Raw genomic sequence first — 23,791 nt, forward strand, 5'->3', positions numbered from 1 at the left:
TTGTCCCTAAATTAGTTTCCCTCAATGTGGATGGCCATGGTGGGTGGGTTGCGGGGGGGGGGGGGAGACTGGTGGTGTTAAAATGGCGGCGCGGGCTCGTTGGGCCGAAGGGCCTATTTCCCGGGCTGTTTTGTTCTTTGTAAAGCATGCCGTTCATAGAGAAGGAAACGAGTGTGCCAAATATACTGTTACAGTCATAGCTAGGGTGTACAGAAAGATCAACTTAATGCAAGGTAAGTCCATTCAAAAGTCTGACAGCAGCAGGGAAGAAGCTGTTCTTGAGTCGGTTGGTAGAGATCCGGATTGTAGAGATAAGCCAGGAAGCTGTAGACCAGAGTGTCTGGGAAGCTATTGGAGAAGATTCTGAAGGACAGAATCTATCTCCACTTGAAGAGGCAAAGTTTGATCAGGGATAGTCAGCATGGTTTCGTCAGAGGGAGGTCATGTCCAACACATTTGACTGAATTTTTTGAGGAGGTATTCAGGCGTGTAGATGAGGGTAGTTTATGTGGATTTCAGCAAAGCCTTTAACAGGTCCCACGTGGGAGACGTGTAAAAAAGGCAAATGCACATGGGATACAGGGTAATTTGATAAGGTGGATTCAAAATTGGCTCAGTTGTAGGAGACAAAGGGTGATGACAGAATACTGCATTAGTGACTGGAAGCCAGTGTCCAGTGGTGTACCACAGGAGCCTGTGCTATGTTGCCTTTCATTCGTAATTTATATTAATGACATAGGTAACTATTTGGGTTAGTAAGTTTTCAGATGACATTAAGACTGGCCGGGTGGTTAACAGCGAAGCTGAGTGACTTGGCTACAGGAAGATATGGACAGAATGGTCAAATGTGAAGATAAGTGGCAGATAGAATTTAACCCTGAAAAAGTATAACGTGTGCACTTTAGAAGGAGTAATGTGACACAGAAATATTTAATGAATGGCATGTCACCAGGAAATTCTGAGGAACAAAGGGACTATGGCATGTTCTTTGAGAAGGTAACAAGGAAGTTAGATAAAGAGCCAGTGGACTTGGTTTATTTAGATTTCCAGAAGACCTTTGACAAGGTGCCACATATAGGAGATTGTTAAATAAGTATTCATGGGTGTTAAGGGTAAGATCCTGGCATGGATAGAGGATTGGTCGACTGGCAGAAGGCAGAGAATGGGGATAAAAGGGTCTTTCTCAGGATGGCAGCTGGTGACTAATGGTTTGCCTTAGGGGTCAGTACTGGGACCAGAACTTTTGACAATATACATTAATGATTTGGAGGAAGGAACGGAAGGCACTGTTGCTAATTTTGCAGATGATAGAAAGATATGTAGATGGACAGGTAGTATTGAGGAAGCAGGGGTGCTGCAGAAGGACTTGGACAGGTTAGAAAAGGGGCAAAGAAGTGGCAGATGGAATACATTGTGGAAAAGTGTGAGGTTGTGCACTTTGGAAGGAGGAATGGAAGCACAGACTATTTTCTAAATAGGAGAAATCTTAGGAAATCAGAAATGTAAAGGGACTTGGGTGTCTTTGTTCAAGATTCTCTTAAAGTTAACTTACACATTCAGCCGGCTGTTAGGAAGGCAAATGCAATGTTAGCATTCATGTTGAGACAGCTAGAATATAAGAGCAGGGATGTACTTCTGAGGCTATGTAAGGCTCTGATCAGACCTCATTTGAAATATTGTAAGCAGTTTTGGGCCCTGTATCTAAGGAAAAATGTGCTGGTCTTGCAAAGGGTCCAGAGGAGGTTCACAAGAATGATCCCTGGAATGAAGAGTTTGTTGTACAAGGAACGGTTGAAGACTCTGAGTCTGTACTTGTTAAAGTTTAGAAGGATGAGGGGGGGGGGGGGGGGTGGATCTCATTGAAACTTACAGGATACTGTGAGGCCTGGATAAAGTGGTTGTGGAGAGGTTGTTTCCACTAGTAGGAAAAACTAGAACCAGAGGGCTAAAAGGATGATCCTTTAAAACAGAGATGAGGAGGAATTTCTTCAGAGTGGTGAATCTGTGGAACTCTTTGCCGCAGAAGGTTATTGAGGCCAGGTCCTTGAGTGTCTTTAACACAGAGAGAGATAGGTTCTTGATTGATAAGGGGATCAGGGGTTATGGGGAAAAGGCAGGAGAATGGGGATGAGAAAAAAATCAGCCATGACTGAATGGCAGAGCAGAATTGACAGGCCGAGTGGCCTAATTCTGCTCCTACGTCTTATGATCTTATGTTTGTCCATAGGTCTTTAAACATGGAACAGCATTTTAGTGGAATGGTGAAAAAGACATACAGGATACTTGCCTTTATCAATTAGGCATAGATTACAAATGTAGAGAGGTCATACTGGAGTTATGCAGAACTTTGGTGAGGAGCAGTGTGTTCAGTTGTGGGGCCATATTACAGGAAGGATGTGATTGCACTGGACGGAGTGCAGAGGAGATTCACCAGGTGGTGCCTGGGATGGAACATTTAAGTTATGAAGAGTGGTTTGATAGGCTTGGGTTGTTTTCACTGGAGCAGAAAAGACTGAGGGGCGACCTAATCAAGGTGTACGAGATTATGAGGAGAATGGACAGAGTGAATAAGGAGCAGCTGTTCCCCTTAATTGAAGGATCAGCCACATGTGAAAACAAATTCAAGGTGAGGATCAGGATGTTTGGGAGGAATGGGAGGAAAATGTTTTTTACCCAGTAGGTGGTGATAATCTGGAATGCGCTGCTTGGGAGGGTGGCAGAGGCAGGTTACCTCAGATCCTTTAAAAAGTATCCAGCACCTGGTGTATCATAACATTCAGGGCTATGGGCCAGTGCTAGTAAATGGGATTCTGTAGATAGGTCAGGTGTTTCTCATATCTCAGTGCAGGCTTGATGGGCCTCGTCTGCACTGTGAAATTCTCTGAATCATTAAAAATAACCGTATTTTTCTCACAGATGTGTTCGTACCCACACATTAAATCAGTATTTAAAAGAAAATGCTTTAAATACTCAGCAAGTTTGATGGTTCACAGAAAGGTCACAGAGCTGAAACTCGGTTTCTCAGTCCATAGATGCTGCTTGACGTGCTAGGTACTTCTAAGCATTTTCTCATTTAATTTCACATTTCCAGCACCTGCATTTGTATTCTTTGCATGCAGACACAGGTTTTTACTTTACTAAATAAGCATTTGAGATAAAATGTAAATCTATTATAGAGGTTATAGAACCTCTATTATTAGAGGTTATTGCAGAAGGTAAGGGGGCATGGAATTGGGGGTAGGGTGTTAGCGTGGATAAAGGATTGGTTGTCAAATAGGAGACAGAGTGGGGGTTAATGGGTGCTATTCGGATTGGCGGTTGGTGACTAGTGGAGTGCCCCAGGGGTCGGTGCTGGGGCCTCAGCTATTTACCATTTATATAGATGATCTGGAGGAGGGAACCGAGTGTAGGGTGTCAAAATTTGCTGATGACACCAAGATTGGTGGAACGGCAAATTGCGCGGAGGGTGTGGAGAGTCTGCAGAAGGATCTAGATAGGCTGGGCGAATGGGCCAGGAACTGGCAAATGGAATTTAATGTTGGCAAGTGCGAGGTGGTCCACTTTGGTAGGAATAATGGTAGGAAGGACTATTACCTATGTGGCGAAAAACTGCAGCAGGCGACGGTGCAGAGGGACCTCGGGGTCCTTGTGCATGAGTCGCAAAAACCCAGCCTGCAAGTGCAGCAGGTGGTCAGGAAGGCAAATGGGATGCTGGCCTTCATAGCAAGGGGGATTGAATATAAAAGTAGGGAGGTCTTGCTGCAGCTGTATAGGGCATTGGTGAGGCTGCAGCTGGAGTACTGTGTGCAGTTTTGGTCGCCGCACTTACGCAAGGATATTTTGGCCTTGGAGGGAGTGCAGAGGAGGTTTACTAGGCTGATGCCAGAGTTGAGGGGGTTGAGCTATGAGGAGAGGCTGAATAAACTAGGCTTGTACTCGTTAGAGTTTAGAAGAATGAGAGGAGATCTCATTGAGACATATAAGATGATGAATGGGATGGATAGGATAGAGGTGGAGAGACTCTTCCCGCTCAGAAAGGACAGTAGGACTAGGGGGCACAGCCTCAAGATAAAGGGGGGGCAGTTTAGAACGGAGTTGAGGAGGAACTTCTTCACTCAAAGGGTGATGAATCTCTGGAATTCTCTGCCCGTTGAAGTGGTGGAGGCTGCCTCGCTAAATATTTTTAAGATGCGGGTTGATGGGTTTTTGATAAGCGAGGGGATTAAGGGTTATGGGGAGAGAGCGGGAATGTGGAATTGAGCCAACGACAGATCAGCCATGATCTTATTGAATGGCGGGGCAGGCTCGAAGGGCTAGATGGCCTACTCCTGTTCCTATTTCTTATGTTCTATTATAATCACACTTGTTATTTTGGCAGTTGCATCCATCTAAAATATACACACTTCCTTGTGACGCAGCTAGCATGTTATCTTCACATGCGCAAGATGCCACTTCTGTATTAGTAACTTCTCAAAGAATAACAGGGAAATGTATTTTACTCAATTACTACACATTGCAAAATGTCGTAAAGCTAACCCCTAACTGCTGGATCTCAGTTTTTATTCGGTAATCTCATTTCTGCTTCAGAAGTGAGAGAAGCAATTGAAAGATATTTATGTCATGGAGCACTTTACAGCATTAAATGTGCTATCTAAATGCATGCTATTGTTGTTGAAAGAGATGTCGTCATATCAAATTAGGGTTGCTATACTAAATAATTTCCTCCAGACTCCAACTAACCAGTAAATTTTAATGCAAATTTTTACAAATGCATATCATGTTTACGTTATGGGACAGTGACTTTAATTTAAGACCTGTCCTCAAGTTTGGTTAACAAGAAGTCATGGAAATGTGGCTGCTAAAGATTAAAGGAAGAAGGTGTACACACTTTGAGAACTCTTCATGAAGAGTTGGTGACCAACAGGGGAAGCCTGCTGTAAATCAGGAATATTCTGAAAGTTAAGTTTTTCCATTGATTGACAGGCAATCTATTTTGAAATGGAAAAGGCACCATCTGTTCTTTCAGGTTCAGAGGAGTCTGGAATTGAAATCTTATGTTGATAGCTGTGACCATTATGAATGTTTGGCTGAGTTCCAAAATCTGTTAGTACACTCAGCTCTGTTGCCACACCTGCTCAGGGGAGTGATTGACAGTTTTAAGATGTTGTTCCTGAATGTATTGCTGTTTGTTCACAAAATTTAACAGACACTTAAACTTTTTTCAATGGGCCATAGTTATCAGTGACAGAGGTTTGAATGAGAGTTTTACTAGGTCACAGGTTTAAACTTTTCACTGCACCCGTTACTTTTGCATGGTTCCTGAGGACTGTACCAATTAGATACTGGATGAATGGCTATGGAGGAAATTTGTGGGGCATGAAGAGTGCAAAGCATATAGAGAAAATGGGTGGAGAGGAGGGATGGTGGAAGAGGGGTGGGTGGTGGGCTGAGGTAAGAACAGGTTGAAGAGCTTTCTTGATATCCTAGGAACCAAGGCAGGTTTTTTAACCAGCTCACCTTTGCGCTCCTGTTGCTCCGCACTGCAACTTGCAAACTGTACATCGAACCCACCCTTGCTTGGGAAATAAAAATCCTGCGCAAAGTCAGTCATGAGAAGCAGCTAAAGACACTCCAAAAAACCATCGGACCCAGGTCGACCACCCCACCTCGATTCCGGTAACCCTACGTATTTACCATGGCTAATCCACCCAACCTGTACATCTCTGGACTGTGGGAGGAAACTGGAGCATCTGGAGGAAACCCATGCAGACTAGGGAAGAATGTGCAAACTCCACACAGACAGTCACCCAAGGCTAGAATTAAACCCAGGTCCCTGGCACTGTGAGACAGCAGTGCTTACCACTGTGCCAACAGACCATCCAAATGAACATAAGAACATAAGAACATAAGAAATAGGAGCAGGAGTAGGCCATCTGGCCCTTCGAGCCTGCCCCGCCATTCAATAAGATCATGGCTGATCTGTCGTGGCTCAGTTCCACTTTCCCGCCCTCTCCCCATAACCCTTAATCCCCTCTCTTATCAAAAACCCATCAACCCGCTTCTTAAAAATATTTAGCGAGGCAGCCTCCACCACTTCAACGGGCAGAGAATTCCAGAGATTCACCACCCTTTGAGTGAAGAAGTTCCTCCTCAACTCCGTTCTGAACCGCCCCCCCTTTATCTTGAGGCTGTGCCCCCTAGTCCTACTGTCTTTTTTGAGCGGGAAGAGTCTTTCCACCTCTATCCTATCCATCCCATTCATCATCTTATACGTCTCAATGAGATCTCCCCTCATTCTTCTAAACTCTAACGAGTACAAGCCTAGTTTATTCAGCCTCTCCTCATAGCTCAACCCCCTCAACTCCGGTATCAGCCTAGTAAACCTCCTCTGCACTCCCTCCAAGGCCAAAATATCCTTGCGCAGGTGCGGCGCCCAAAACTGCACACAGTACTCCAGCTGCGGCCTCACCAATGCCCTATACAGCTGCAGCAAGACCTCCCTACTTTTATATTCAATCCCCCTCGCTATGAAGGCCAGCATCCCATTCGCCTTCCTGACCACCTGCTGCACCTGCAGGCTGGGTTTTTGCGACTCATGCACAAGGACCCCGAGGTCCCTCTGCACTGTCGCCTGCTGCAGTTTTTCGCCACGTAAGTAATAGTCCTTCCTACCATTCTTCCTACCAAAGTGGACCACCTCACACTTGCCAACATTAAATTCCATTTGCCATTTCCTGGCCCATTCGCCCAGCCTATCTAGATCCTTCTGCAGACTCTCCACACCCTCCACACAATTTGCCTTTCCCCCAATCTTGGTGTCATCAGCAAATTTCGACACCCTACACTCGGTTCCCTCCTCCAGATCATCTATATAAATGGTAAATAGCTGAGGCCCCAGCACCGACCCCTGGGGCACCCCACTAGTCACCAACCGCCAATCCGAATGGCAAAATATAAAAGTGAATCATTTTGACAAACAAAAAAAGGATAAATACCATTGAAAGGCATTTAGGAAGATTTTAGCAATCTAGTTTCCTCAGCAATTTCTGCCTTGTTTCCTCTTTCTGTTATACTTTTGCAATATGCTGCAAAACTGCTGTAAAACTATATGGCCCGAGATCTGACTGCTCAGTGTCCTGTTTTCTATCACTGAACAAACTCATTTTTTTGATGAGCACAAAAGTGGCACTAGGAGAATTCTTGGCTTTTAACAAATAAACAGATGGTGATGATTTCATACTAATAGCAAATTAAGTGAAAAAAACCTGGCTGAAAAACCAAACCGTGAATACATCCGGAACGATGTATTTTTGAAATGTTTAAAAGAATTTGAAAATTTTCCAATGTGACAGGATTCTGCTGTGTTTATTCTACTTGTGTGGATTTTCTTGCAGCAATTCCACATTGCAAAAGTCCTGAAAGCATATTACAATTCAAAAACTTTTACCAGCAGGCTTCTTTATTTTAGAACATTAGAATCCCCACATTGCAGAAACAGGCCATTCAGCCCATCAAATCTGCATGAACTCTCTGAAAGAGCATCCTCCACACTACCCTGTTACCCTGGGCATTTAGCAAGATCAATCCACCTAACCTGCATATCTTTGGACTGTGGGAGGAACCCCATACAGACACAGTGAGAACATACAAACTCCACATAGACAGTCACCCAAAGCTAGAATTGAACCTAGGTCGTGATTGTGGGGCAACAGTGTTAATCACTGTGCCACCATGCCGGCCCTCTTGCCAATATGATGCTAGATATAGCCTTTCACAGAAATACCATTTCAGAAATCTTATTTCAGAAAAAGTTAATGGGAGTATAATCCCTTTAGTTTAGGAATCTCAATGTACCACTGATGATGGTATAGAGAAGATAATTTGTTATGATACACATCCTACAACTTTGAAGTGAAATAGAGAACGGAGGATACAATAAGATTAAAACAATCATTACTTACAGTTCTAGTATGACTATGTAGTTAGATGAAGTTTCAAAGGTATCCAGAAGGCTGATGAGCTGGGGATGTTGGAGATTCTGCATAATCCCAAGTTCATGTATAACCTGATCCCGTTTCATCATTTTTTTGTTGATAAACTTTGCAGCCACCTCTCGTTTTGTTCCTTTTTGGTCACATCTTTTAACCACAGAGAACCGTCCTCTGAAACAAAAACAAATAATTGTTACTTTAATAATTTTCCATATTTCACCAGATATTATCCAAAGACACACATACTGTGTTTAACACATTTCATTTTTTTAAACTATTGGATTTTAAATAGTTGTGGACATATGATGATGATTCATAGAGTTGGGGTTCAAACTGCAACCCAACATTTGAACATATAATCCAAGATGACATTTCAGCGCATTTGGGAGAGTGTCCTGCATTTGAGAGGTGGTCATTTTTAATGCCGTGTTAAACACAGGCGCTCTGTTTGTCTGTTCAGCTATAGATTAAAAATTCCATTTGGGAGTGTTGTGTCTTGACCAACATTTATCTCATTGCTGTTGTGAGATTTTAATGTTCACAAACTGGCTACTATGTTTTCCTACATAACAGTCACTTCACTTTAAAAGTAATATATGAAGCACAATGGGAAGTTTCTCAGATAAATAACTATATAATTACAAGTATTTGTTTCCATCTAGGAAGATTATGAGAATGTAGCAGAACTATAAAGAAAATTAGTAGTCAATTTGAAGTCCTGTTGCTGAAGTATACCCTAAAGAAGACTATATATATATATATTTGGACTATGAAGAGACACTACGTTGGACTATGAAGAGACTAAATAGACTGAGTCTATACTCGTTGGCGTTTAGAAGGGTGAGGGGGGATCTTATAGAGATGTATAAGATAATGAAAGGGATGGATAGGGTAGAGGTAGAGAGATTCTTCCCGCTTAGAAAGGATAGCAAAACTAGAGGGCACAGCCTCAAGATAAGGGGGGTGCAGTTTAAATCAGAGTTGAGGAGGAACTTCTTCACTCAAAGGGTGGTGAATCTCTGGAATTCTCTGCCTGTTGAAGTGGTGGAGGCTACCTCGCTAAATATATTTAAGTCACGGGTAGATAAGTTTTTGATAGACAAGGGAATTAAGGGTTATGGGGAGAGAGCGGTAAAGTGGAACTGATCCACTTCAGATCAGCCATGATCTTATTGAATGGCGGGGCAGGCTCGAAGGGCTAGATGGCCTACTCCTGCTCCTATTTCTTATCACCACAATATCAAGCACCATAGTACCAAAATAGCATAAGAACTAAATAATGCAGCATACGTTCAGTTACACATAGGACTGAATTAGTAAACTGGAAATATGTTTTTGTTTCATTTGTCCATGGAGTGTGGATATCATTGTCAGGGCCAGAGTTTATTGTCGATCCTCAATTCCACTTAAGGTGGTGCTGGTGAGCAGCCTTCCTTAATTGCGATATACCCACAGTGCTGTTAAGGCAGAGCGTTCCAAGATTTTGACCCAGTCAAAATGAATGAACTGTGATATATTTCTCAGCAAGGATGATGTATGACTTGGAAGGGAACTTGCATGTGATGGCTTTTGACAAGGTCTCACTTGTCTCACACAGGTTTCAATAAGGAAGTTATCAATGGACTGGCTAGATGGGCAGAAAAGTGGCAAACAAAATTCAATCTGGAGATGTGTATGTTTATGCATTTGGGAAGGACAAATAAGGCAAGTAAATACATATAGTAGGATACTAGCAAGTGTAGAGGAACAGAGGAATCTTGGAGTGCATGCCCATAGATCCCTGGAGATAGCAGGTATATTAGGTGGTGATTAAAAGGCGTATAGGATACTTTTCTTTATTGGCTGAAGCATATAAGAGCAAGAAGGGTCAGTGACAACTCTATAAAACAATAGTTAAGCCACATTTAAAGTACCACGTGAAGTTATGGTCAACGCATTACAGCAATGATATGATCACACTAGAGATGACAGAGGAGATTTACAATGATGTTGTTAGGAAAGAAGAATTTTAGTTATCAAGAAAGACTGGATAGGCTAAGGCTGGTTTCCTTGCAAAGAGTAGGATATTAATAGAGGAGTATGGGACATTGGCTCCAAGATACGATTAGATGAGTATGATTATGTCAGGTTATTGCTAGAATAGTATGTGGGACAGCTCCCCCAGTTTTGGCACAAGTCCCCAGATATAAAGGTAGAGAACTTACAAGGTCAATTGGTCAGTGGACTTTGTCATTTCTGGTGCTTAGGCCAAGGCTAGCTGATCTATCTGTTTTTTATTCAACTTTTCTATTCTGCTTTGATGCAGCTGGGTGGCTTGCTGAACCATTTCAGGTAGGTCTGCAGTCACACATGAGGGCAGATTTCTCCCCCCAAAATGGGTTATTTGAACAATCTGGAAGTGTTGTGATCATTATTAGTGAGACTATTCCATATTACTAATTGCATCTAATTCCCCCTGCCTTGGGTTTTCTTCCATTTTTTCTTATAATACTGTACCAGAATAAGGTCCAACGTTGACGTGAAATGGAGTCAGTTTCTAACAAAGACTTTTGGAGTCTATATGATCTCTCTTTAGCAGTTCAGTAATTTTCCCAAGTGTGCTCTAATTCATCCTCCTCACTAATGTTAATCAAATGGTAACTGAGTATTATTACTGTCAGAAATATATAAATAATAATATAAGAAATAGGAGCAGGAGTAGGCCATCTGGCCCTTCGAGCCTGCCCCGCCATTCAATAATATATGAGACGGCACAGTGGTTAGCACTGCTGCCTCAAGGCGCTAGGCATCTGGGTTCAATTCTGGTCTTCGGTTGCTTTGTGGAGTTTGCACATTCTCCCTGTGCCTGCGTGCGTTTCTTCCAGGTGCTCCAGTTTCCTCCCAGAATCCAAAGATGTGTGGGTTAGGTTGATTGGCTATAATAAATTGACCCAAGTGTCAAGGGATTAGCAGGGTAAATATGTGGGGTTATGGGAATAGGGCCTGGATTGTGGTTGGTGCAGACTTGATGGACCAAATGGCCTCCTTTTGCACTGTAGGAACTCTATGATCATTCTACCTTGCTAGAAAATACTTATAGATTCACTGAGATATTTTCACGATTGAAAAAATTCTTTCATCAATAAGTACACGATAACATCTGCTTTAATCTCAGATTAAAATTTCTTTTTTTGTGAATTAGTCTTTTCTTTTGTTATGAGAAAAAAACTGATTAATCTAAATTAATAAATAGTAAAGAAAAAAATGATGTTCTCAACTTCTTCCAGTGCTAAGTATCTGTGACATTAATTAAATCTGGATGGTGCATCAATAAGAATAAGGGAGGCAGTGGTGTAGGGGCATCGAAATTGGACCAGTAACCCAGAAACCCAAGATCATGCTCTGGGAACTTGCGTCCAAATCCCACTTAAGTAACTGGGATTGCAAAGACAAAGTAATAACTATAGGGACCTTCAATCTTCAAATAGACTAGACAAATTGAATTGGTAAAGTCGTCCTGAAGATGAATTTTCAGAATGCTACAGTGACAGTTTCCTGTTGAATCACCCAAGGACAAAGCTATTTTAGTTCTAGTATTGTGCAATAGGCAGGTTTAATTAGTAGTTTCATAGCAAAAGATTCTCTGAGGAAAAGTGATCATAATACAACTGCATTCTGTATTAAGTTTGAAACGTCCTAAAAAAGTTTCAACTTAAAGTATATTACATAGGCACGAAGGGCAAGTTGGCAAACCTTGATTGGATAAATAAACTGAAAGGTAAACTTGCAATTAAACAATGGAAAACAATTTAAAGAAACAATACAAATGGTCAACAAAGGTACATTCCACTAAAAAAAAAATCACAGTAAGAAAGAGCCATCCATGGCTTACTAAGGAAGTTAATGATGGTATTAGGTTAAAAGAAGAGGCTTAGAATGTTGCAAAGAATATTTGCAAGCCTAAGAACTGGGTGTCTTTTAGAAACCAACAAAGTGTGAACAAAAAAACTGATAGAAAGGGAAAAAAAATAGACAATAAATTAGCCAGGAACACAGAAACAGATCATGGAATGTTTTAGAAGCATATAAAAGAAATATCTAAGGTAAACATTGATCTCTTGAAGACACAGACAGGAGAAATTCTCTCTAGAAACAAGGAGATGGAAGAGAGATTGAACATACATTTTGTATCTGCCTTCACAATAGAATACACAGATTACATATTATAATTAGAGGGTAACCAATGGCTTAATAAGAGGAAGGAAATAAAGAAAATTAATATCAGCAGAGAAACTTCTTCAGTTAAAAAACTGAGTGTCTTTGAAATTCTCCAGTCAAGCATTTTGGATGCTCCATCATTGAGAATATTTCAGACTGAAATCGACAAATGCTCGGCCTACCATGGAACCAAGGCATATTGGGAGCGGGAGGGAAAGTGGAGTTGAGGCAGGGGATCAGCCATGATTGTACTGATTGGTGGAGCAGGTTCAAGCATCCAAATGATCCACTCTTGCTCCTATTTCCTTAAACCTTGCCAATCAAGTGTTTTCAGAGGGAGAAATGGGACTCAGAAGGCTTCTCAAATAAAAAATAAGATCAATTGGAATGATGAGAATTAATATGTTACCTGCCAATTTCTGCTATTTCAGTGTAAATAGAGTCAAAGTTGTCCTTCCAGATGACCCTTACTCCGTCACTTCCAGGTCCTGAAAGGTGGCAAAAGAAAACTTTTATCACATTAACCAAATGCAAATTAAATAAAAATGTTCAATCTCTGCTTCTGAAATAAAAGCAGCCAGAAACTTGGCTTGGCTTCAAACAATCATGACTACAAATCATTCTTTTCCACAATATTTTTCCACATAATGCACGGCACTCAATGTTTATGTCTGTGTGTCAGGGATAGTTCATATGCATTATTAAGCATTTAAATATAAGGTGTTTTACCTCCTACAAAGACCTGCGCATTTTATACTCACTCCTGTATACCCAATATTAATTAAAGAACATGAATGAATCTGAGTACTTTTGATTTTGAATGATGGAGCAGCATAATTTTACAGATTCTTAGCTGGAGAGGTGAAGTAAGTAATGGGAATCTTGGAGTGATAAAGGGAAATAAAACTCGTAATTATGTCCTGAATAATCTAAGGGTGAAAGTGGGACCACAACAAGTGTTTTAAATCCAAATAAAGGTGATTATAAGGGTGTGAAGGTAGAGTTGGCTAAAACAGACTGAGAAACTGTTAAAAGGTAGAACAGCTGTGATGCAGTCCCAGACATTTAAAAAGATTTTTTAATAACTCTCAAAGATTTCTCCCAGAAAAAGACTTAGGGTGGCACAGTGGCACAATGGTCAGCACTGCTGCCTCACAGTGCCAGGGCCCCTGAGTTTGATTCCTGGCTTGGGTCACAGTCTGTGTGGAGTTTGTACATTCTCCCCGTGTCTGTGTGGGTTTCCTCCAGGTGCTCTGGTTTCCTCCCACAGTCCAAAGATGTGCAGGTTAGGTTGATTGGCCGTGCTAAATTGCCCCTTAGTGTTAGGGGGATTAGTTAGGGTAAATGCATGGAGTTATAGGGGAGAGGACCTGGGTGGGATTGTGATTGGTGCAGACTTGATGGGCTAAATGGCCTCCTTCTGCACTGTAGGATTCTATGACTCCAGAGGAAAATGCATCATTATTGCTTAATTAAAGAAGTTAAGGATAACATCAAATTGAAAGAAATACTGTACACATGCCAGAAGATTTGTGGGAGGTCAGAAGATTGGACAGATTTTAAGAACCAGCAAAGAATGAATAGGAAATAATAAAGGAGAAGAAATTAGAACATAAAAAAGGCAGACAGAAATATTAGAAATTGTAATAAGAGTTTCTACAGAAATTTAAACAGGAAAGGAGTAACTAAAGAAAGTTCCAAAAATACTTGGAAATAGAGAAATGAAAGGAAGGGAGGAACTTGAAACAACCACCACCATCAAGGAAAAAGGTGCTGGGAAAACTTTCAAAGTTACAGTTCCCCATGACCAGATGGCCTGCATCTGAGGGCCTTAAGAAAGGTGGCTGCAGAAATAGTTGATGCATTTGTTGTAAACTCCCAAAATTCCTTAGATTCTGGGACTGTTCCAGTGAATTGGAAAATAGCAAATTTAACACCTTTATTAGTATAGGGAGACAGAAAACAGGAAGTTATAGGCCAATTAGTCTAAGATCTGACAAAGCAAAATTGCTAGGATTAATAAGAACATCTTAGCACGATGTCTAGAATGGGATTAAGTAGAATCAACATAGTTTTGTGAAAAAATGTGTTTAACAAATTTATTAGTTCTTTGAAGAAAAAAACAGGCAAGACAAATAAAAGGGCACCTGTAGGCCTTTGGTAATGTCTTTCATCGGTTACTACACAAATTAAGAGTTCACTGTGTAATGGGTAACATATTAGCATGGATAAATGATTGGTTAGCTATAACTAGTCACAACGCTGAGTCTTAACTGTTTAAAATTTACAAAAATTACTTGAATAAAGGGATCAAATGTATGGTGGCCAATTTTGACAGATATGAAAGATAGGTAGGAAAGTAAGCAGTCAAGAGAAGGTAAAGTGTATACAAAGGGATATAGTTAGGTTAACTGAATGGGTACAAATTTGGCAGGTGGAATATAATGTGGGAAAATATTAATTTATCCACTTTGGCATGAAGAATAGAACAGCAATATACTATTAAAGTGGAGGAAAATTGCAGAACTCCTTGATACAGAAGAATCTGTGTGTACGGGTACATGGTTTACAAAACATTAGTATGAAGGTACAGGCAAATGGAATGTGACTGTTTATTGCAGGTGGAATAGAATATAAATGTGTGGAAGTTCTACTGCAGCTGTACAGCTTAGTGAGGCCTCATGTGGAGTAGTCTACAGTTTAGTGAGGCCTCATGTGGAGTAGTCTGTACACTTTTGGTCTCCTCATTTGAAAAAGGATATAATTGCATTCGAATCAGTTCGCAGAAGGTCCAGTTAACTCATTCCTGGGATAAACGGCTTGTCTTACGAAGAAACATTGGATAGGCTGGACCTGTACTCATACCCACTGGAGCTTCAGTAAGTAAATTTACTGAATCAAAAATTCTCAGGGGACTTGATAAGGTGGATACTGGCTAGATGTTTCCTCTTGTGGGAGACACAAGAAGTAGGGGACACAATTTAGGACTAAGTGATCTTCCTTTTAAGATATGGATGAGGAAACTTTTTTTCTCAGAGGGTTGTTGGGCTGTGGAATTTTCTTCCACAGAAAGTAACAGAGGCAGGGTCACTGATTTTATTCAAGGCTGAATTAGGTAGATTTTTGATGTACAAGGGAGTCAAGTATTATGGGGGCAGGCAGGAAAGTGGAGTTGAGACCACAATCAGGCATGATTTTACTGAATGGCAGAGCAGCCTCTAAGGGGCAAACAGCTTACTCCTGCTCCTCTGCTCCTAATTTGCAGCAGACACAAAATGAGGAGTAAGTTCAGAGAATGTGTGGGTGAAAGGAAAAACAGAAGTTGTTATTAATGGAAAACCCAGCTCTGATTGGATAGAATATGTTGACGTTAAACACAAAAACAGCTCAGTTTAAACAGTCCTTGTTGGATTTATTCCCCACGTGTATTAATAGTTTTAACCACATTTACCCACCCTATTCTCAAATCCCTTCATCTACTATTTCCCTCAGCATTTAGATATCAATACTTAAAGTTCAAAACTTCCAGTATCACGCTGTGCCCCTGGAAAAAAACAGAACCCCAGCTTCCTCTTCACCACATTGTTTAATTTGCAACTTCCTCTCCCTAGCTCTTCTAGAGATTGCTGTTGCTATCAATTCACTCAAAAGCTCGCATTGTTCAGCATCTTTTATGTTATCTTTTTAAAATGTCTGGAGACATTATATTACATTAAAAAAACACAATGCCCTGACTTTTGTAGGTAGTGTCGAAGAAACAGCATCCGCTGTTCACTCTGCTGACTGTTGCCTGCAAAGCTTTTGAAGCTTCACATATTTTTGAATACAGCCTTGTTGTCATTGATGTTTAACCCAGTATGCACCCTGTTAAAGGGATCCGTGGAGTCTATGAGCAGAGCAAGAAATGGTGAGACTCTTCAATCAGACTGAAAAATCCTCATTTAAATATGCAGGCCCCAACATTGACTGGAATAGGGAACATAGTGGGAGTGTTGAGAGTCTGATTCCTGAACATATGGGGAGCAATTTTTCATCCACATTTGCCATGAGCACAAATGGTGGTGTGGGCATAAAACGTTGAGAGAATCAGAAAATGAGATTCTTGCCAGCATGATCTAATTTTCCAATTTTACCCGTCCCTTGCCTGTGACATCATGAGGTTCTCACCTTATTTCAATATATTTCAGTATAACTAAAGGGCTTCATCACCATATGTTTCCCCCACATTTAGAATACCCCCTCACTGACATGGTGTCACATCGGTAAGGTTTACAACAGGTATTTAAAAATGTGAAGCAGTTGAAGGAGCCAGTCAGGGGCACAAAGACAAGAATAATCCAAGGGAGGGGGCAGTGAGAGAGAACGTGCCCAGACAGTGCCCCCTGGCACTGTCACAGGGCCCCTCTCGGGGACCCTTTTGGGTAAGGGTCCCTGTATCGGTGGGGAGGGTGAGTTTTTTTAAAAACACAGATTAGGACTTGCCGCTTCTATCAGGCCCAATCCCTCCAGTGTGATGGTGTCAGACAAGCCTGCAACATTTTTTCTCTAAGTGCTGCAGTATCTGGCAAGAAAAGCTGGGAGCTGCAAGCCTGTTTTCTTGCCAGAGCCAGCAGTTAGAGAAAAAAAACTGGAAAGTTTTGCTCAAGGTCTCATGCCAGGGAAGACATTAAACTAGGGGTGGGTCAAAGCATTCTTCCTCCTCCTCCTAGGTAATATGCATTGCTTACATGTATTTGCCTTTTCATGAAGCAGTCTTTGCCTCCCTTTAACTACTACGTCAAAACCTGGAAGGCAGATTAAATGTGAGGCACACAGATTCATTGTAATACTAAATGCCTCCTGGAAATGGACTGGTCATCTGTCCCTCCGTTAAACTTGGAAGTGGGTGAGTTGGAGGCTGACTGAGGTCAGGCTTGAAGTTCTACATTTCTCCTCATCCCAACTCATCTGCTTTTAATTTCAAATCATCACTGCAATCTAAACCAGGAAATAAAGTTAAATTTAAATCATGTATGGAATAAATGAAGGTGGAAAAAGACGGGATTAAGAAAGCCAGAAAACCATTGGGGTTACAGAATGTTCTGTTTTTAAAAAAAATACATTTTTAAAAACAATTGCGAATGCTAATTACTTGTGCCTCTGCACTTGTAAAATTAGATTTTTGGGGTGGAGAGGTAATTTGACAGTAATTATCACAGCTTTGATTGTACCAGACTTTACTTTTTCTGGTGTGTTAACTGGGTAATCATTTGGTAACTACTGTAACTTCACATAAATTTCAGCGCTGAGTCTATCAGCAAGTACTGATACTGTGCAGCTTGTGGAGGAGTGTGTATCTCTGAAAGAAACTTCTGAACGTTTGTGCTTAAATTCACACATCCTGACCTCAAAAGTTGCTCCATAATAATGCGGAGTGCTGTTAGCCCAACCATGAGCAATGCAAACATTATGTAAATGTCAACATTAATATCTATTGTTCCCGAATTCTCAGGATAATGGGTATTTACGACAAGGCTGGCACTTATTTCTGATCTTAGCTGCTCTGAGCCGCAACAGGTGGTGCTGGACCTTTTTGAATGACCACTGTTTGATACAGGAGACCTCTGAGGGCATTTCATAAGTCAAGAAAGTTGGTGTGAGTTTGGAGCGACCTACAAGCTGGACCAGGGCAGCAGGTTTCCTCCCCTAAAGAACAGCAGTGAATTTGTTGGACTTTTATAGCAATCCGACAGCTGAATGATCAATTTTGATATTATGTGGATTTAAATAAAAATCTAAGCTTAAATTCTGTAACTCCCATGGTCTGACTTTATCACTGCAGCATTAACTGATAATTGGATCACTTTTCTGTATTATTAACATAAAACCAAATTCCTACATTACTCATATCGGACCATTTTTATATCAGCGAGGTGTCTAGGGTCTAACACAAGACTAGATTTGACATCCTGGACTTAACATCCTGTGGTAAAATAGAAACAAGCAATGGACTTCCCATTTATTCAAATAAACAATAGCAATATAAAAATTCAGTAACAGCTGAAGCCAATGGCTAGACAGAAATGCAAAGGATGAGATATCCTGGAACAAGCTATTCTGAGACTTCATAAGAAACCAAGAACAAATGCCAGATAGTTTTTACAATAATAATTTAGATGAATCAGATTCCTAGATTACCAAGACAATAAAATGTCAAAAATCTCACCTAGAACTCGCAGGATTGCAGAAGAGGAAGCTGATCCCACATCATTTACAGCTACACAAGTGTAAGTGCCATCGTCATCAGTGGTCACATTCAGTATTTTAAGTGTAGCTTCACCAGAATCACTGTAACCATTATCACATAATAAAATTATATATTAGTAGTGATAGAATCCCAAAAACCAGTAACATACTTTCTCATAACAGATTATTTGTTCTCTACCTGTACATAATGTTGTTATGGCCATCATTACTCAAAATGCTGTGGTCTGGGGCCTTCCATGTTATTGTAGCTTTGGGACGACCGCAGACTTTGCATTTCAGTGTAACAGTCTCCCCTGTCTCACAGGTCACATCTGTCAGTGGGTTGATGAACTCAGGGGGAACTGGAGGAAAAGTGCAGTTTACAGAATTTGTCAGTAAGTATATGATAAGAAAGGATGCAAGAACATAAGAAATAGGAGCAGGAGTAGGCCAACTAGCCCTTCGAGCCTGCCCCGCCATTCAATAAGATCATGGTTGATCTGTCGTGGCTCAGTTCCACATTCCCGCCCTCTCCCCATAACCCTTAATCCCCTCTCTCATCAAAAACCCATCAACCCGCGTCTTAAAAATATTTAGCGAGGCAGCCTCCGCCACTTCAACGGGCAGAGAATTCCAGAGATTCACCACCCTTTGAGTGAAGAAGTTCCTCCTCAACTCTGTTCTAAACCGCCCCCCCTTTATCTTGAGGCTATGCCCCCTAGTCCTACTATCCTTTCTGAGCGGGAAGAGTCTCTCCACCTCTATCCTATCCGTCCCATTCATCATCTTATACGTCTCAATGAGATCTCCCCTCATTCTTCTAAACTCTAACGAGTACAAGCCTAATCTATTCAGCCTCTCCTCACAGCTCAACCCCCTCAACTCCGGCATCAGCCTAGTAAACCTCCTCTGCACTCCCTCCAAGGCTAAAATATCCTTGCGTAAGTACGGCGCCCAAAACTGCACACAGTACTCCAGCTGCGGCCTCACCAATGCCCTATACAGCCGCAGCAAGACCTCCCTTCTTTTATATTCAATCCCCCTCGCGATGAAGGCCAGCATCCCATTCGCCTTCCTGACCACCTGCTGCACCTGCAAGCTGGGTTTTTGCGACTCATGCACAAGGACCCCGAGGTCCCTCTGCACCGTCGCCTGCTGCAGTTTTTCGCCACATAGGTAATAGTCCTTCCTACCATTATTCCTACCAAAGTGGACCACCTCGCACTTGCCAACATTAAATTCCATTTGCCATTTCCTGGCCCATTTGCCCAGCCTATCTAGATCCTTCTGTAGACTCTTCCCACCCTCCGCACAATTTGCCTTTCCACCAATTTTGGTGTCATCAGCAAATTTCGACACCCTGCACTCGGTTCCCTCCTCCAGATCATCTATATAAATGGTAAATAGCTGAGGCCCCAGCACCGACCCCTGGGGCACTCCACTAGTCACCATCCGCCAATCCGAATAGCACCCATTGACCCCCACTCTCTGCCTCCTATTTGACAACCAGTCCTCTATCCACGCTAACACCCTACCCCCAACTCCATGCCCCCTGACCTTCTGCAATAACCTCTTGTGAGGTACCTTGTCAAACGCCTTCTGAAAATCCAGAAAGACCACATCCACCGGCTCTCCTCTATCCACCGCCCTAGACACATCCTCATAGAACTCCAGTAAATTTGTCAGACACGACTTCCCTTTAAGGAAACCGTGCTGCGTCTGCTCTATCAAGCAGTTCCCCTCAAGATGCCTCGCTATTTCCTCCTTGATGACGGATTCTAACATTTTACCTACAACAGACGTTAAACTAACAGGCCTATAATTCCCCGCCTTTTGCCTGGCACCCTTCTTAAACAACGGCGTAACATTAGCCGTTTTCCAATCTTCCGGCACTTCCCCGGAATCCAGCGACGTCTGGAAAATAACCACCAAGGCATCCACTATCACCTCCGCCATTTCTTTCAGGGCCCTCGGATGCATTCCATCCGGTCCTGGGGACTTGTCCACAATCAGCCCCTCCAGTCTGTCGAGCACCACCTCTCTAGTAACAGTAATGTCATCGAGACCCTCCAGTCCTACCACCTTTCCATCTCTAACATTCGGCAAATTATTCACGTCCTCCTCCGTGAAGACCGAAACAAAAAAGTTATTCAAGACCTCCGCCATATCCCCATCCCCTACCACTAAGTCCCCCTTCTCATCCTCTAAAGGACCAACGTTCACCCTAGCCAGCCTCTTTTTATATATTTAAGAAGACATGACGTACTTTACAAAAGACATATGACTATGTTGTAAGGATGGCACACTCGCTTTTCTATTAGTTAAGTGCAGACAATGAGCTATATATTTTCAATTAACCAAAGTTTAGGATTTTACAGGCAAGACTCCCCTATTAAAATAATGTATGTCCCATGTTAAGTGGCAAGAAAATACAAGGTAGAAGCTGTGGACTTGAGGGTGCAGGCTACTATCTTGAATTTGCACCTGACAAGAAACTTGGAAGCAAAGTGAACATTGAGGAAGATTGTAATATTTCAACAGGACATAGATAAGCTGGTGGGATGGGTGGATGAGATGATGCATTTTACAAAGAAGTTTGAACGGCACAATTTTTGAGCAGGTGCAAGAAGAGAGAAATGGATCCTTGTGCATAAAAGCTTTCAAGGTGACAGGACAGCTAACAAAGCAGTTAATTTGGACTTTATAAATAGAGGCATAAATACAGGAAGTAAAAACCAGGTGGTTATGTTAAGCCTATGTAAAATACTAGTTCCTCTGCAGTTGAAGTATAGCATTCAAGTTTGGACACAATATTTTAGGAAGGAGATGAAAAATATGAAGAGGGTAGAGAAGAGTAGATTGGTTCTAGGGCTGAGAGGTTACAGTTCTATGGATAGATTGATGAAACTAGGGTCATTCTGCTTAGAGCAGCGAAGATTAAGGGAAGATTTTGTAGCGGTGACTAAAATCATATAGAGTTTAGACAGAATAGACGAAGAGAAATGGTTCCCATTTGCAGAAAGTTTGAAAACCAGAAAACATATATTTAATTTGATTGGCAAGAAAACCAGAGATGACGAGGGGAAAAAACCTTATGAAATCCATGATTTGAATTTGGAGTGCACTGTCTGATAGGATAGTGGATAAAAATTCAATAAGAGCCTTTGAAAGGAAATAGATAAATTAAATTGCAGGCATATTGGGCAAAAAGTGAGCCCGTGGGACTAACTGGATCTTCAAAATAGCCGGTGCTGACTCGATGGGCCAGTGGTGTACTATTCTATGATCACATGATAATGCTTTTCACTCCATTTTCACCCAAGAAACATGTGGCAATATATTCTGCTTTCAATGGCTGTTCTCTGACATGTACAAGTGGAAAAGTTCAACTGGTATATTCAGGAAAATTGCATTGTAAAAAGAAATGAAAATAACAATAATCTGCGGTGTTGAACCAACTCAATTCTACTCTAACTTCTTTACTGGAAAACAGCCGAAGTGAACTGCTGTTGTACAAATTCATAACACAGTATATGGGAGCACAAACCCGCTGTACAAAATCGAAACCTCCAAAATAAACCCGTTCATTTGTTCTTTGTGTAATCTGAAGTTATTTTGGTAACTTACCATCATAGATATAATTTGGGTTCAAGAGCTGAAAAGAAAAATGAGAATTACTTAATATAATAGGTATCTTGTTATTTGCCTAAACCACGCCATGTGATATAGCAAGTTTCATTCTCAGCACTCAGAATAAATTTCCTCTGATTTTCTTAATAGACCTGCTCTCCATTCACTGGGTAATGGATTGTTGAATGTTATAACTATAAGTAAAAGTAAACCCAAAACTTGTATTAGTTGTGTATTCATAGAATCATAGAACCCTATACTGCAGAAAGAGGCTCTTTGGCCCATTGAGTCTGCAACGACCACAATCCCACCCAGTCCCTACCCCAATCTCCCTACATATTTCATCTGCTAATCCCTCTAACCTATGCATCTCAGGACACTAAGGGGCAATTTTTTAGCATGGTCAATCAACCTAACCCACACATCTTTGGATTGTGGGAGGAAACCTGAGTACCTGAAGGAAACCCACGCAGACACAAGGAGAATGTGCAAACTCCACACAGCCAGTGGCCTGAGCCGGGAATCGAACCCAGGTCCCTGGAGCTGTGAAGCAGCAGTGCTAACCACTGTGCTGCCATGCCGCCCAATAATAGTATTAATTACTATTTTTAAACAGACTTATTATAGATTCATAGAATCCCTACAGTGCAGAAGGAGGCCATTCGGTCCATTGAGTCTGCACCAACTATACTCCCACCCAGGCCCTATCCCAATAACCACACGCATGTACCCTGGTTAGTTCCCCTGACACTAAGGGGCAATTTAGCATGGCCAATTCACCTAACCCACACTGTGGGAGGAATCTGGAGCACCGGGAGGAAATCCACGTAGTATGGGGAGTATGTGCAACCTCTGCACAGACAGTGACCCAAGCTGGGAATTGAACCCGGGTCCCTGGCGCTGTGAGGCAGCAGTGCTAATCACTGTGCTACCATGCTGCCCGCAGTGCTAACCACTGTGTCCTGCTTGGCCAGGACAGTGTGAATGGGCAACAGAACTGTTGTTTCCTTCTACAACTCTAAAAATTCCACCATTTCAAAGTTGTAGAAAAGTTCTGCAACTCATTTATCAGATCTCAAAATAAAGGTATTATATTGTGACACCTGACACAAAATGTTTCAAAAACAGATGGCATAATTGAGGCTACTTTGCATGGCTTCTAGCTACTGTAGCATAATAACACATGCACTACTAACTCAGTTAAAGGGTTAGTGACTTTAGTTACTGTTGCTACTGAGATATATATAGTTAACCAAGTAGATGCACTTCTTGCTGCTTTTTTACTTTTAGAGGTAGTGAGTATATTGTTTTATGCTTGATTCTTCTTTTGTCACTTAAATCACAATATTAGTCTCAATCTGAGGCACAATGGAAAACAAAGTCGAAGTACTTGGCACAAGGTAAGGGTAAATTGAAAGGAGTTGGTTCACTGCTGCTTTCATTAGTCATCCTGTATTAGTTCAAGAATACATAGAGGTCTGATCATAGATTGCCAATCAGCTTCAATGTGAATAATGCATCAACAAGCAAGAGAAATAAATGTAGCTTGACCTCATTTTGAGAAGCAAAATCAAAAGTAAATAAATGATTGACACACCAGTTAAAAGATTTTTAAATGTAACATTCATTTAGGAAATGCTAAGTTAACTGAAAGGTGCAATGCTGTTTTATTTTTACTTACATTGTGAAACTGGTCAAACTGTACAAGACACAACTTTAGCTGTTGGTTAATGGTTGTGAATTTAGTG

At 41.5% G+C, this 23,791-nt stretch overlaps 1 protein-coding gene across 3 annotated transcripts in view; it reads right to left on the reverse strand.

Moving 5' to 3' along the window:
- Window positions 1-23,791, reverse strand: part of LOC145354025 (triple functional domain protein) — a 641,321-nt gene that overhangs the window by 14,210 nt on the left and 603,320 nt on the right. For all 3 annotated transcript variants that reach the window (XM_080205115.1, XM_080205124.1, XM_080205134.1), the window contains 5 exons: window positions 22,041-22,068; window positions 18,613-18,775; window positions 18,394-18,515; window positions 12,598-12,676; window positions 7,962-8,162 (listed from right to left, as the gene is read on the reverse strand). In XM_080205115.1, the coding sequence (XP_080061241.1) occupies window positions 7,962-8,162; window positions 12,598-12,676; window positions 18,394-18,515; window positions 18,613-18,775; window positions 22,041-22,068 (593 nt within the window). The remainder of the gene's footprint in view (window positions 1-7,961; window positions 8,163-12,597; window positions 12,677-18,393; window positions 18,516-18,612; window positions 18,776-22,040; window positions 22,069-23,791) is intronic.

The sequence above is a fragment of the Carcharhinus amblyrhynchos genome, chromosome 2, assembly GCF_965287045.1.
Source record: "Carcharhinus amblyrhynchos chromosome 2, sCarAmb.v2.hapA, whole genome shotgun sequence".
NCBI lineage: Eukaryota > Metazoa > Chordata > Chondrichthyes > Carcharhiniformes > Carcharhinidae > Carcharhinus > Carcharhinus amblyrhynchos.